This window comes from Eubalaena glacialis, chromosome 2, assembly GCF_028564815.1.
Source record: "Eubalaena glacialis isolate mEubGla1 chromosome 2, mEubGla1.1.hap2.+ XY, whole genome shotgun sequence".
Taxonomy (NCBI): domain Eukaryota; kingdom Metazoa; phylum Chordata; class Mammalia; order Artiodactyla; family Balaenidae; genus Eubalaena; species Eubalaena glacialis.
Window position 1 is genome coordinate 5,605,796 of NC_083717.1, and position 16,480 is coordinate 5,622,275.

Below are 16,480 nucleotides of genomic sequence, written 5' to 3' on the forward strand. Positions count from 1 at the left end.
CCAAAATCTGTGACATAATGAAAGATGCTTTTAGAATAAAGTGTAGTGACTTAAGTGCCTTCCATATTAAATATAGAGTAATGAAAAGGTAAGAGTATTTTATCAATGTTAAATTTTCTAATTTTGGTAATTGTACTCTGGTTTTGTGAGAGAATGTTTATGTTTTTAGGAACAATAAAGCAATGGGAGCAAAATATACGTATGTAGTAAATCTGAGTAAAAGGAATTTGGGAGCTTTTTCTTACAACTTTTCTGTGAGTTTAAAATTCTGTCAAAATTAAATGTTACAAAAGAGACCGAACACTTATTTTAAGAAATTAGAGAAGGGGAGGGTGGGACGAATTGGGAGATTAGGTTTGACATAAATACACTACCGTGTGTAAAATAGATAGTTGGTGGGAACGTGCTGTATAGCACAGGGAGCTCAGCTCAGTGCTCTGTGATGACCTAGATGGGGGAAAGGAGGGGAGGGAGGTCCAAGAGGGAGGGGATATAGGTATACTTATAGCTGATTCACTTCATTGTATAGCAGAAACTAACACAACATTGTAAAGCAATTTTATTTTACTGCAATAAAAAAAAAAAGAAAGAAATTAGAAAAAGGACAACAGAATAAGAAACTACTACATGTAATTCTATGGCAGAAAATGAAAGACTTTTTGTCAAAATATGCATTTCTAAATTTGACTTAATGAAATTGAATCTTTTCAGCTTTTTTCCTTTTACTGTATTTTTCCTATTACTTAATTCTCATCATTACTCTGCTCTTTGCAAATGCAGTGTGAGAAACAAACACCCTTTGCCAGCAGGGTCTTTGCGGTCATACATAAACCAGAGATGCTCCCAGCCCCAGAACCTATGGGATTTAGGAGGGTGCCATGTTTTCTTAGGCTCATGTTCCCACCTGGGATGTGTACCTTTTTAGGGAGTCTGGGTTTTCCTTTTGCATAATATTTAGAAAGATAGTTCATGGACCAAAATACTATGCAGTGTAGACATACAGGGGGTGGGGGTGTGTGGCTGAGCTTCCCAAGCATTTCACACCTTTGATTGTCCCAGAAACATGTAATTCTCAGATGCTTAAGAAAGTACTGAGAGCGTTTCCCTGTACCAGATGTGCTCCCTCTGACACCGTCCTGCATCCAGAACTCCCCAGCCTCTCTTCTTTTAAAGCCCACACTCCCTTAAAAAAAAAAAAGGTAAATTAATCTTCCCCTTGGAGTTTCCACCAATTTCTCACTTATTTCCTCTCAGAAAAGCTGGCCACTATTCTTCATTTCAGGCTGTTCTCTGTAATAGTTCAAGTTCTGTTTTGGAAGCATGGCTTTAGATTTCTCCAGGATCCTGAGTGTGAGAAAATCATACAGCTTTCTCTCCTGTGGGCTCCACTCTCGAGATAGTTCATTATCCAGCTCCAGCACCTGGGAAATTGAATCCCCAGCAGTTACAGTTGGTTATGTTATGTGATTGACATGTTTACTGGACTTCGTTCAGATTTTTCACATCCAATGACCAAAACCGGCTTCTCAAGAAATCCTAGTTGCACACAATTTTCCATACTTTTGTGGTTTTATATGCGTCATATATTTGGCCCAAACCACAGCTGAATATTAGGTTAGGATTTGGAGTAAGTCACTTGAACTCTCTGGGCCGTAGTTTTCTCATCTGTAAAATTAAGGGATTGGATCTGATGATCTTTGGGATGCCTTCTGCCTTTAATCAACTATGAACTCAAGTTTAATTTGCTGCATGAATAAACTAGCTGTAACTCAGATAACAAACGATACAGGTGGGACCTCCTAAAATATTATGGAAATCTTTGTAACAATATGCAGTATCTCTGCAATGACTCACATAGCTTCGCTAAAACCATGCTGGCTTGTAAAGCAATATCTAGTGCAATAGGAGTAATCTGGCAGGGAGGATGATAAATTTTAATTCAGAAAGATAAGATACAGGTAAAATAAAAGTAAGTTGTGAGAAAGGAAAGAAGCAAGCTGGACAGAAAAGAAAACTGACAAAGAAAAGACAGGTGATGAAAGAGAAGGGCATCCTGAGGTGGCAAACCCTAAAGACTCTCCAGTTCGCCTCCCTGTGAGGTCATCGCTACTTTGGCTGTGTTTGGTCCAGACAGGGCTGAAATCACAGACAAGGAAGAGTTTGCTTTCCACCCCTTGGCTGAGCCTGGCTGGTCTCTGTGCGCCTGCCTTTTGCTGGATGATTTCATCAGTCTGACTACCACAGTCAAATATTCTAAACAGCAGTCTAATCACTGGATCCAGGAGGCCGTATGGCACCCTCATCTTATCATCTTGGAGCCTGTCTCAGTTTCCCATAGATGAGGACATGAGGGCTGGGCTCTCATGAATTGCTGAGGGCGCCCCTGAAGGACTGCTCAGGGGAGGACGGCTCAGGGGACTGATGTGCAGGCTGGGCTGGTGACAGGCAGGCAGGCAGGCAGCCAGCCAGCCTTCCAGGCAGCCCAAGTCTGAGTTAGCTGCCCACCTGGAAAGAGGGAGGTGGTAGGATGTTTTCTGTTCAGTTGTCATCTTATTTTTGACATTTTCTGCAGTATTAGGGAAAAGTGTCAACGGACGCTCAATCACTGGCCCTCATCCTATCTTACTGCTTTAGCAAAAGTTATCTTTAGGCACTAATGACAGTACTGGGTTGTTGGCTTTTAGTCCATTGGCACGACAGGTGTGAGTTTCTCTGCTCTTTCCTGCCTTCATCTGGTAAAGGTTAAATTTCCTGACTTGAATCGAGTTACTTTTCCATCTGTAGTTGTACCATGGGGCTGTGATGTCAGCCCCTAAATATGTGTGTGGGAGGAAAGAGATTGACTTCTGCTCCTTACTTTGACTCCCTCCCCCATCAGCGTTTCTGCCTTCATCCAGATGTGCCTGGGGCAATAGAGACAAAGACCTAACTAGAAAATGCTGGCGGCTAGAAACCCTTAAGAATTTCTTAGTAACTGATTTATGAACCCCGGGTAACGTACAAAATATTTGAATTCAGAGACAATATACTTGATTAGTTAACTTTAATTTAAACTGTAATTTTATTTTCTATCAACATCTACTGCATATACGTCAATATAATCCTCCCAAGAGGGGACTTTAAAAGGATGAGAAAGAATAGAGAAACGTACCTGACACACTTTCTACTTTAACATTAGAAGAAAACCTGTATAACATCTAGTCTAGTGTTTTTCAAACATTGAAGCATTCATGACTCCTCAGTGGGTCATGATATTATCTTATCAGATTGCTACCTACATTTGCGAAAAGTATGGAATAGAATAGAAAAGAATAGACTAGAAAATATCAGAGCTTATCATGAAGGGTTTGGTGTTACTTCATGAAACCTCTTTGCATTATCTGTGTATGTGCATGATTGATGTAAATGTATTTTTATGGTGTGCCAGAAGATTCAAAACACTAATCTAGTCTGATTACCTTATCTAGTCCAAATACCTTATTTTCCAAATGAGGAAAATTGAAGTCCAGAATTGAATTTATCCTCCCAAGAATACACAGCTAAGTTGGTTGAGAAGCCACACCCAAACAATCCAGTTCAAACATGGAATTCATTTGTTTTACCAAATCTAGACTAGTTCTTAGAAAAGCTCTCGATGCCCTGCACATGGGGGTGGCTGGTAACATTCCATTCGGAGCTACAGTAGAACGGCAGTGGGCTTTTCCTGTTTTTTGCTAGGGGAAGAGCTTTACAATTGTTTGGGGAAATGTCCAGGAAGTATCAGAACCACAGCAACATTAGGTTAAAAGTGGGCCCTAGTGGGCTTTCGCATCTTCATTCCCCGCTCAGAGTTCCCACCTACCCGGCAGTGGGTGTTTAGTGCTGTTTTTCATCCATCACCCTGGACCTGAGCCCAGAAGAGGCACCTAAGAGTGAGAAGTCAAGAAATGATTACCAGAAGGGCAAACGAGAGTTTCTTTAGAAGAAATGCATAGAGAGAGTCTGTTTCTATTTTAAAACTTCAATCTGGCAGAGCAATATTCTCAAACTCTAGTGTTCATTGGAAGCTTGAGGTGGGGTTTTCTTGTTACAGATTCAGGTGTCAGAACCCCACCCAGGTATTCTGATTCACATAGGTCTAGGGTAGGTTTTCACCAAGCAATTCAAGTGGTTCTAATGAAACTTTGCATTTCATCAGAGACTCTGAAAGTCAAGTCCTAGCACATAAATTGCTGTAGAATTACAACTGAGGTGTCATGGTGGATTGGGCTGTAAATGCTCATGCGGGAAAGTACTTTCTATTATTTGGTGAAAGAAAGGCTGAAGGTGAAATCAGAGCCTCGGTTCTAGTCCCAGCCTTGCTGCTAACTTGGAAAGCTTTGGACAAGTCACAAGCCTCTCTGATTCTTTCTATCCAACTTGAATTCTGTATTTTCTGCTCTGAGATATTCAGATATTTTTAAGGTTTTTTAAGTACGTCTATTGATCGCTTAAAGATTTACTTTCTCCTTGGTCAGTAGTTTCTCATATTTTTGTATATATGGGTTTCCCAGCACTTCCCAGCTCAGTAGATTTATCTTATTTAATTTATCATATTTCTCAGTTCTTAGAATAAAAATGCTAAACAAAACATTGTGATATTCTTAGTTTTCTACTCACCTTCATTTCTAACTTGACATTTCATGCTTAGAGAAACCAGAGATTAACAAAGACCACAGGATTTGGAAAGGAAGGACTTGGGGTTGAATTTTATCTTTGCCATGTCTGAACTAAGTGATTTTCAGAGCTTAACCTCCAGGAGTCTCATATCCTTCACCTGTACCTTCATCTCTGAGAAGTGGAGGTTATAATGCCTCGCTGTTTCACATAGTTGGGAAAGATAAAATGAGACATTTTCTGTGAAAATTATGTAATAGGTGTAAAACACCATGATTGTGCCAGATCTAAAATAGAATTACTGATATCCAAATACAGTTTTACAATAGCTGCTTTAGTGATTTAGCTTATATTCATGTTCATTAAAATTGGTCATCTATATGGGAAAAGAAAAAACCATAACTGTGACCACCTAGCAGAAAATTGTAGGCAAATGTTAGATTTGGGTTAGGGAGGCTTCTTCTTTCCTCATGGAGAAATTGAACCTGTAATTTTATATTCTCTCCAGTCTTCACTTTGAAGGTTGTTAAACCAAATATGCCAATAAAAGCAGATGGCGGTTCCGGGGTTAATTAGAAAATCTGAGGTCATAGGTATTCACGTAAACACAAGAAGTTTCGTAAATGATTTCAGAAAGCACCGCCTATAGGTTGATCCCTAGTGTGATTAGCTAATCACAAAAGTTATCTCACAAGCCACAGCAGGGAGGTGGTGGAGCAGCTACCCATAATCTAGGGTCTCCCTAGGAGATGCATTCTTCTATCTACAGGATCAGTTTATCCTCTTCCTGTCACCCAAATCGTATGGGACGATACCATCATTGCTTTTTGAGTTGTAGGATTATGTGTGTTTTGAATTTTCCCTTGGATAATGAGCTGAATGCTATGTTACTAACACTTATTTAAAGGTGCTTAGTAGAGGCAGACACACCTTGTGATTTTTAGAAAAATACAGCTTTGTGATTTTGTAGTGGTCCACAGAAGATGTTTGTGTATTTCCTCTTTTCTTTTTTTTTTTTCTTTTGAAGTTGGTCAGAAAGAAAGATGTGAGAGGCCTACTAATAGCTGTCTTTGATCTTCAGAGATGTGTTTTTCCACTGCTAGTTCAGTTGAATTTAGTGGATGGAAGAAATCTACTTTTCTTCTTCATCTCTTTGTAAATGTTGTTAGACCATAATAAAAGGCACACTGCCATTGGATGTGAGTTTTCCTTTGGCTACATAAGACATAAACAAAAGGCCTTTTTCATGTTTGTATCTTGTGTTGATGTAAGAAGCATCATGGCAACACATGAATATCCTTTTATGGGAATATATTCAACTTTAGTTATTTGTGGTTTATTGCAAAGCATCAGAGGAAGGCAAAGTCTAGCATACTCTTAGTATACTGCCTCTGAGCATAAGCCTCCTGATATTTCTCAGCATCAATATTATTCTATAAACAGCAGTTTACACTGTCAAGGGAAGAACACGTGAACCTTGTACAGATTTCAGTGTTAGATAAGAGGACTTACTAACCTTTCAAGAAACAAGTACGTTAAGTTTAGAGAACCATTGTTTTTCTCTCTGCAATACAAATTAGATATGTGAATCTCATAAAACTACAGTCAAATTTTAACATTAAATATTCTATCATTGAATATTTATAGCAGGTGTACCTGCTCCAGCCTAGCAGGAGCTACTCTCTGGCATGACTTTTGAGTCTCACCTCATGCATGCACAGTCCAGGCTCTGGCAGGAATTCATAGCGAACTTTCCGCAGACGCCTGGTTCCCCTCTCTGTATGTGTCTTCCTCACTGGAGCAGCGCCAGTGCCTTTGGAAGCCCTACACTCTGATCCCTGCTTCCTCAGCTCAACAGGACTGTCATTCACTACTTTGGCTTCAGCTGTGGTCAGAAAATTCTTGGCCCTGATAAAAAGCCAAGGAAATCAAGACTCCTACCTCATGAATTTTCTTTCTGTCAAGGATCACAGTCTTGGACTGCCTGTGGTCCCGTGCCTCCTATATTTTGTCTAGTTTTATAGTTGTTATGGAGAGGGGCTAGTCTAGTACTAGTTACCTTGCCATGGCTGGAAACAGAGATTCCTATAATTTAAATTTAGTAAACATTATAAAATATTAAAGAATCACAATATACCCAGGAGAGAGGATAGGGGAAAATGAGGTGAGAAAAGTGGAAGGAGTAGGGATGGCGTAGAGACAATGGTAGGAAGTTAGATACTTGTCCCCCACTTCTTAGTTTTCAGCACATTAAGTAATATAATTTTAACAAATATTTATTAGATGTGATCTGGGTCGGTTACTGTGGTGACAATTAATAAAGGTTAATAAGGTCCCATTCATATCTCAATGAATGAGAGGGAAAGCTTAGTAGAGGAAATATACTCACATAAACACAATCACAATAAAATATATATTGGGGGTTCAGATTGCAATTTGCATAAAGTTTTATTGAGCACAAGGAAATTAATTCTGCTTGATCAGGAAATGTTTCACAGAGGAAGTGATATTTGAATTTGACTTTGAATGATGGGTAAGAGTTTATTTGTTATAGGTGTGTTGGGGAAGGGGGGGAGGTTTTCTGATACAGCATGTTAGACAAAGTGAACAGCGTGAAGGGCATTTGAATACCTCAGGGACCGTTTTTACCTTTGTGCCAACAGTGGAAAAGAAGCTTGATGTGTAAATCAGAATTTCAGTAGGGATTCACAACCACCCACTCGTTACAAGTGCTACAATAATCACTTGCATATGGATAAGGTACAGGGAAATTACTCAGCATTATCTCTCAAAATTTTTCATTAAAATTTCCTTTACTTGGGAACCTGATTATACAGGCCATTCTCCTGCAGACTCATTCCAAGTTGCATTGAAAATACTCAGTGCAATTGTATTTCCCTTCTGGGGGTAGAGTGGGGAAGCAAGGAACAGTATCTTTTTAAGAACAAGTGACATGAGCAGAGAATTCGCTCTCGATATTTGATTTATTGGCTAAAGCTATTTGAATGCAGGGGTGGTCAATTAGTCTGTAAGTTCGTCAGCTCAGGGAGACTGGGTCACAGCCTTCACTTACTGTCCATTTGATCCGTAAATTTTTATCTTAGTGATACTCATTAGTGGATCTGAAATACTTAATATACCACCTCTTCACACACATCCCCGCCCCTCTCCTGCTTTCCCCTGCTTTTTCTCTGCCTTTTCCCTTCCTTTCTTTCTCGCTTCCTTCCTCCCTCCCTCCCTCCTTTCCTTCTTTTCTTCCTTGACCCTTGAAGAAATATCTTGGCAGACTGTAGAAAAGTATAGAAGTATATACAACATTCATCCCTGAAGTTAAATATCACTGTCAACTCCTTCAATAAATTAAGCCTTGATTACTTGCTGTTTAAAATTGAGTCAACCAAATACATGGTGAATGCCAGTTACTCTGAAGGGCGTACATAGGTAGGAGAACCTGTAGTATTTCCTGTGCATCTCTGTGCCCTCAATGCCAGTGGTTCCTCTTTTCTTTTCTGAGTATGATTATACAGCTGCAACTGGGGGAAATAGCACACCTGAACATCCGCATTTTCTTTTTTTTATTCATCATAAAGTATAATAGTTTATTCTCCTCCAAAACCTGTCAGTCAAAGACCTGTGTCTACTCCTGGATCCTAGATTTATGTTATTACCGGTTACAATTGAAGATACATTAAGAATGCATTGAAACCAGACTTTCTTTGGAAAATATCTCAGATTTGGAGGGCATTTGGAGTGGGTTGGTTAGTGACTAGAGGGTCTGAAGGACTGAATAGGTCAAATTAAAACTGTTAAAGTAGAACAGTTAGCAGCTATTTAGAACATAAACTTATCCAGGTACTATCTAAATGTTTCATATGAATGATCTAATTTATTCCTCACATTTATGCTCTGCTTTTCTTACACTTTTCTGTTCTATTTCGAAGCATAATGATGATCATTACCATTTACTGAGCATGTAGCACGTCCAAGTCCTTTAATTGCATTATCTCTGACGCTTGGGTGTACACTCAAAGATAGTTACAACCCCATTTTAGAGATGAGGGTCAGAGAGGTGAAGCAACTTGCCTAAGGTTGTACAGTTTGTCATTGTTTGAGCTGGGTGTTGATTCAAGGTCACTCTGATCCCTGGGTCTCATCTCCTATTTATCACCCTGTGGCTGAGTACCAGCTTTGTCATTTCTCATAAATTCATGCTTTGACAAAAACCATTTTGAAAGAAGGGTACAAAAAGAAGAACAGAACTGAATTATTGCTAGGCCTCCCCCTGTGATTTCTGCAGTTGAGCCTAATTTTTAATGTTTATGATAATTTGCATGGATTAAAAAAATTATAGCACTTCCAAGAACCAAAAAGTCACGATTATATGTAACAAATTCCACTACACAGCTTAGGTTTACTATTAGTAATTGTTTTTGACTTGGAGACCAAAAACTTTGTTTTGAAAGGAAATCATTCTTTGAACATCCCCGAATGGCCTATTGAAAGTCAAGTATCTTGGCAAAAATTAATGAAGTGTATATTACTGAATGTCTGGTAAATGTAGTATAATATTGTTTATTTCCTCTCTTGTGATCTGTTTCTTTTCACAGCATGCTTGGAAGACTATACAGGTGAATCTGGGACTTTCGCTTCTCCAAACTTCCCCAGTAATTATCCCAACAACTTAGAATGCATTTATAGGATCACGGTGGAAACCAGCCAACAGATTGCATTGCACTTCACAAACTTCTCCTTGGAGGAGGCCATCGGTGGAACATGTGTAGCAGATTATGTGGAAATCAAGTGAGCACCTTTGTTTCATCATAATCTTTCTCATTAATAATCTTTCTTGGAAAGGTTAAGGAAAAAATACAGAAATTTTCTGTAAAGCTCCCTTTTGTGCTCTTTCTTGCAAGACGTAAAGTTTGTCATTTGGAACCTGGCTTAACAGTAGGAAAACAGAAAATTGCATAAGATTCAGTGGTTATTTAGAAGTGGTTATTTTATTGGGAATATTTAAAAATAAACTCTGAATTTTATGTGGGCAGAGTAAACAGATATACTACTGGTCTGAAATTAGATACTTGCAATTCAGGCACTGAATACCTACTTTATGAAAAATCAATTTAAATTTTAGGCTGTTTACTCTCCATTTAGTCTAATTTGTCATAAAAATGATGGTAAGATAAAGTTTTCACAAAGTTTTTCTGTGTTCAAATAATAAATTCTAGGCTTGTGAATTTCAGTGCAAGGCTTTTTTCTTTAATTCTTTAGTGCTTTGAAAGAATGGGTTTTAAAAAGTTATATTTGCAGTAAAGGTGAGTTAAGTTATACATTAATATCTCCCCAAATCATTACATTGAGTTAAATTAGGCTAATCAATTTGGTGTGCATCTGTGTTAAATTTTTTATTTGGCATTTCAAAAGCCTAGAATCTTATACTATTTTACAGTAAATTTTGTTCTATGATGTAAAGTAAGGTACTAAAACAGTAAAGCATTATCATACCATATAATGCTAAAACAACATAATTTTCAGCAATCATTGGACTTTAATGTTGAGTGAATATTTTTTTTCTAGGCTTGAAAAAGCTATAGATTATAAACTATATTTAAGACCCCAAAAGTTCTTGGGGAGGGAATTATTTTCAAAATTTTGCTTAACTATGTCAAATATATTAAATTTTGAAAGTTTTCAAATGAGAAGAAAAACATTTAAGTTTTCTCTGTAAAATTAAGCAACATTTGTTTCTAGTGTTAATAATTATGGTTTCTTTATCCTTTGTTCTCTGACCCACTTGCCAGATGCTTTATTTGAGAGGGAGAAGATTAAACACTTTTTCTCCATTTGCAACTGGTTGTATAAAATGTCATGCCAACCATACATGATGGTTATTCTATGTTATTATTCATATATTATTTAATGAAGTAAAAAATTGAAAACTTGAAATTGTTTTTAGAATATTTGAGAGAGTGGTTGACTGACAAACTGATCTGTTTTTGATCTCAAATTTCAATTAACGTTAAATGTTTATATCGTAATATTATCAATAACCTAACAAATGATCACATCTGTATTTTGTCACAGGAATGGAGGCTATGAAACTTCACCACCCCTGGGGCGATACTGTGGCTCAAATCCACCTCCAAGAATCATCTCCCACAGTAACAAACTATGGTTAAAATTTAAGAGTGACTTCTTTGGCTCAGGGCCTGGATTCTCGGCTTACTGGGATGGGTCATTAACAGGTAAATGGCCAAGACCTGTCTTTATTGGAGAGTCCAGTCTAACTGGCATCTTGATTGTTGGATTGCTGTGCTCTTATCTATTTTTTTTCCAGCTGTATTTTGTCAGTACTATTTATAATAAACTTCAACATTGTGAATATTTCTTAATTAACAGTAGCCGTTTTGTTTTTATTTTTATTTTTGAAGGACAAAGTAAGGGAAAATGTTCTAGTTCCCTGGTAGAGTTCATCAAGCTGTTCATCTTGGTTAGGAAAAGGAAAGTACATTGATGTGAATTAGGGTTACAGGCTAGCTACTCTTTGGTGGTGCAGTTTTGTTTTGCAACTTGGTTTAAAGGGGAGTGACAGTAGTTTGATATAGACAAGAAGATGCAGTTTTACCAGAAAGAAAAGGATGTGTGTCATCCCATGTCTCTCCCGTAGGTTGTGGAGGCAATCTCACCACTCCCACCGGCATGTTCACATCTCCCAACTACCCGATGCCCTACCACCACAGCTCCCAGTGCCACTGGTGGTTGAAATCCAGCCACGGCAGTCCGTTTGAACTGGAATTTGAAGACTTCCATTTGGAGTATCATCCAAACTGCACTTCAGATTATCTGGCCGTATGTATAAAGTTTCACTTGTAGCCTTCACTGCTTCCATCTTGCCCAACACACCTTAATGCATCATTTTTTATTTTTGAGATTTGGGAAAGGGGAACATTTAAACAAAAGATCCATGTTAAAAACTTAAACAGAATAAAAAATTAAAAGAAAATTTGATGAAAATAGCCTTCTAAGTATAGCATATATTAATGAATGGCTTGGTACACTAAGTACTTAAAATATCAATATATTGAATATCCACTGTTAAGATATGGTTAAAATCTCCTGAAAGGGGTTATGAGATTTATCATAATTATTATCTACATAATTTCTATATATACACTGAAAACTAACAATCTAGAGGATGTATTAGAGGGTGAATTAGAGAAGATAATTGAAGTCATCGAAATAGGACTTTTTACAGTATCAGCAAGTCACCCTCGTCCATTGAAAAACCATCTAAATAAAAACTGTATTAAAGTGCAATAAATTATAAACTATGAACTAAAAAAACAAGGAAGACTACTGATTAATAGCTATGGTCTCCAAAACATGTAATAATCCTTCATTTTCAATCTTTACATTTCAACCTGGGTTCTGAGTTCATGGCTCAAGTTTATAGACATTTAAATATAATTTTAAAAGATATTTTGATTCAGGACTCTTCTTTTGTCATATCATTTGTATTTCTTCCCCACTTCTTAAGAAATACAGTGTCCTTTAGATAGTGTTTATAGCCATAATCATCTGACATTTAAAACGTTTTCTTAAAGGTATATGATGGGCCAAGTACCAGCTCTCATCTGCTTACTCAGCTTTGTGGGAATGAGAAACCGCCTGTCATCCGTTCTAGTGGAGACAGCATGTCTTTAGAACTGAGGACAGATGAAGGTCAGCAAGGAGGTGGCTTCCTGGTTAAATACCACCAGAGTAAGTGTGTGTGCCCATTGCTTGGTGCCTATAGTGGGTCTTCAATCTCTGGATGAATGAAGCAAATTGAAATAAGTGTAACCCATTGGTTTGAGCAACTGAAAGAAATCTTACCTCCTTATGAAAAAAATTTTAACTCTATTTGAGGGAGAAACGCTTACGCCTTGAATTTAATGTCGTGTAACTAAAGCACGTGGTAAGCTACAGAAACTTGGAAGGGGAATATGCTGAGACAGTTGCAATTCAGCTAAAGATCAGTGTAACAGGTTAGCAGCTAATGGGTTTTCATTTGGATTAAACATTACAATCTTCTAATTAGACATTATTCCATTGTACCGAAGTGTATCGAACACTATTGTTTTTGCCTTCTATCTCAAAAGGTGCTTAAATTTTATTAAGGGAGACTATGCTTATGAATCATATGTGAAGTAGGCACATTCTTTGCTGTGGAAAAATCTGGTCATTGTAGAGATGCCGTTTTAAAATCTGCTTTCCCTTGAGGCAAGATGGTGGAACTAAAGGAGTATTGAACAAAGAGTCAAGGGTCCCAGGTGTTTGTCCTGGCCCCCAAGTCCCTCGGAAGTTCACTTGTTTTCTCTGGGGTTACATGACTTGCTCATAAAAAAAGATTACATTAGTTGATCAGGAAATCTCCCTTCTAGCACTAGAATTAAATACTTCCTAAATTTAGTTTCAAAATGAAAATTCAAGAAAATAAGTTTTCCTTTAATTTATGTTATTTAATAAACACTTTATTTGTGTTTTTAAAAGTAGAGTTCGTTGCCCCACCAAAGCTAAATTTATCAATAATTTTGGCACAATTACCTAAAAATGGAATGAAAATCACAAGATCATAATCTGAATACACAGATTATACCCTTTGGATTAGTTGAAAGAGTATTAATATTTAACCTTGAAATGTGTGAATTTGAAGGCTCACATTCACTTACTTCTGGGAGTTAGGCTACATTCTAGGTAGGTTTTGAATATTGAGTTTTAATGATATATGGCTTTGTTCTTCAGAAATTCATCGTTAGTATATGAAAATCTCTCCCCAGTTTCATCAAGGGATGTACCTGTTTGGCTGAGCATATAATCATTCTCTAGTATTATTATTGCTGTGATAATTTGTTTCTTGATTATAGTCAGGTTGATTATTAAAGGTCCCTTTCTTTTCTTTGTATTCCTGTGATATTTTGTTTTTCTCTAATAATGTCAGAACACTGAAGGAGTAACGTAGTGCACATGGATATAGGTCCTTACCGGTAGAATCGGAGCTAACCGGTGAGATTTTCTGTGCAATCTGCCATTTGAAATTGGAGGTTTGCAGATAGTATAATGTCTGAGCACTGGGAGACAACCCATTGGGTTTAATGGAATATATTTTCCCCTGCCCTGTTGTGTAGTCATTGAGGCCCATGGTACCTACCTGCCTAATAGATGTAACTTCTCGCAGGCATCCAAAACAACAAAATTCTTCTTTAGAAATCCTTGGTGGGCAAAAATGTGACCTAAATATTTTTAAGAAGAAAGAGTTTTATTCCCTTGTTCCAGCAAAGGAAGATTTTGAAGACCCACAAATGTAGGCTTGTCCATACCAAAGCTTACAAATGGTGTCCCAGCCACCTGTGGAGAAGCAGTGTAGTAGAAACGCATCTATGAACCACATTTTTCAGAGACAACGTTTTTGATGTAGTATTTATTTTCCCATTCTCTTTTATTGCACATCATACAATATGAAAAAGACTCGAGAAGAGGCCTGCACAGGCCTTATTCAAGCCATTAAGTTTGACGGAATCTGGCGCTGACTCCCAGGACTACCCCGTACCTAGAAGTGCCTAGCATGGTTTTGTTGAAAATTCAGCTGAAGGAAATGCCACCACTGGCTTGAAGACTTTTTTCAGAATTTAATGTTTTTATTTCTTCTTCAAATCCTTTACATTGCTTCTGTTCATTTGATACTTCCTGATGACTAACTGGAGGAATAACAGAGTCTTTATTATGAATTTCATGCTGACTTTTGAATGTTCAACAAAGCCATGTTGTTATTCATTTTTAAGCCCTCACATAGGACTTTGTGTTTCTAAACTGTTGAATTTAAAGGCCAAGATTTCTGTCCCTTCCAAATGCTAAAGTTAGAAAAACAGAAGCATGGAATGTTTAATACACTTTTCTAAACAAACAAATTAGACTGATGTCTGAGTCGTGCTAAGCTATTCTGCTCTGCACCAATTCACAGGAGTTTGGTGCCTATTTTAACGCAGGCAATTTTCATGACACTTTAAGGTTTATGAGTTCACTTAAGTATTATTTCACATTTGTTCTAAATGGGAACCGTTTCCCTATAAAGATGCTGCACCAACTACATGTGTATATATGCATGTATGTGTGCGTGTGTCTGTATATATACACACACTCACATACATATAGGTTTCTTTTTTTTATAAATTTATTTATTTTTTATTTTCATTTTTGGCTGTGTTGGGTCTCCGTTGCTGTGTGCGGGCTTTCTCTAGTTGTGGTGAGCGGGGGCTACTCTTCGTTGTGGTGCGCGGGCTTCTCATTGCGGTGGCTTCTCTCGTGGCGGAGCACGGGCTCTAGGCGCGTGGGCTTCAGTAGTTGTGGCGCATGGGCTTAGTTGCTCCGCGGCATGTGGGATCTTCCCGGGCCAAGGCTTGAACCTGTGTCCCCTGCATTGGCAGGCGGATTCTTAACCACTGCGCCACCAGGGAAGCCCCATAGGTTTCTTTTTAACCTAGCTGTTTTCCTAAAGGAAAATCTCACACACATCTTGGAGCAATTATGATATATATGACTGTGGTTCTTAACAGTCATTGTTATTTTTTTCCAGCGTGTGAGAACGTGGTGATTGTGAATCGGACCTATGGCATCTTAGAGAGTATACATTATCCAAATCCCTATTCTGTCAATCAGCATTGCAACTGGACCATCCAGGCAACAACTGGAAACACTGTGAATTATACGTTTTTAGCCTTTGAATTGGAACATCACACAAGCTGCTCCACCGACTACCTAGAGGTATGTGCTCCGAAGCTGAATAAATCACTGCATTTTAAGCCCAAGTTAGCAAGCCAAGATAAAAGTCATCATGCTTTGTAGGACCGAATCTCTCACTCTGCCCTACATGTCTATAGTATGCCAACTACCCATGGTATTTGAACAGGTATCGTTCATGTCTCTTTCACTGCATCATCTTGATAGTAAGGACATTTAATATACTAAATTATATTCACAAATAACTATGTTTTTAGGTTTCAGTGTAACTTCTGGACGGAGTAATCTCATATTACTTAAATAATGCAGAAGTAGAAGAATAGCTTCTGGTTTTTGTTGGTTGTTTTTATGTTTGTTCTCTGTAGACAAGAAATCAGAAAGTGTTTAAGTGTCATGGCTTTATTTAACACCTAATTTACCTGATACTGGGAATCATGATTTTGATTCTTGTTTTTTATTTTTAAACTTAAGTTCATTTCAGTTAATTTTTCTTTTTGTAAAATGGAAGTTTCTATTTGTTACAATAATGACCACCAATAACATTTATTGAACTTTCCGTGTACAATGCTATGTGATAAAAGTTGCTTGAGAATTAGGTAACCCAAAATATGAGGTAATCTGCTACTTTTATGATAAAATATTTTATTTACCAAAGCTTTTTTGCTAACTTGCATATGCAACTTTGTAGAGATGTAGATTGAAAAGGTAGGCAGCTACTTACTTTACTTTACAAATGTAGTTATACATTCATATATAAAATTATATATTTTATAAACTATTATATTAGTTTAGAATATTAGTTTCCACTTTCACACTTCATGGAACAATTTTACTCAGGCTATTTACATATATTTTGCCATCTAGTTCTCATCATTAATAAAATCACTTTTTGAGTCCTCTAACACATCATCTTTTATCTCCATCTACATTGCTAATATATAATACTTCTGAATCCACGTATGATGTTTTCACTAGAAATCTTTTCTGAAGAGACCAGTACCCACTCTGATAACGTTAGGACATTTCCCCTCATCCCATCTATCCACAACACAGTTGTTTAGTGTCTTTC

General features: G+C 37.5%; 1 protein-coding gene across 1 annotated transcript in view; it reads left to right on the top strand.

Moving 5' to 3' along the window:
- CUBN (cubilin) overlaps window positions 1-16,480 on the top strand; it is a 266,365-nt gene that overhangs the window by 53,364 nt on the left and 196,521 nt on the right. The window contains exons 23-27 of the mRNA XM_061178156.1: window positions 9,243-9,435; window positions 10,720-10,880; window positions 11,303-11,484; window positions 12,240-12,396; window positions 15,248-15,435. Coding sequence (XP_061034139.1) covers window positions 9,243-9,435; window positions 10,720-10,880; window positions 11,303-11,484; window positions 12,240-12,396; window positions 15,248-15,435 — 881 coding nt within the window. The remainder of the gene's footprint in view (window positions 1-9,242; window positions 9,436-10,719; window positions 10,881-11,302; window positions 11,485-12,239; window positions 12,397-15,247; window positions 15,436-16,480) is intronic.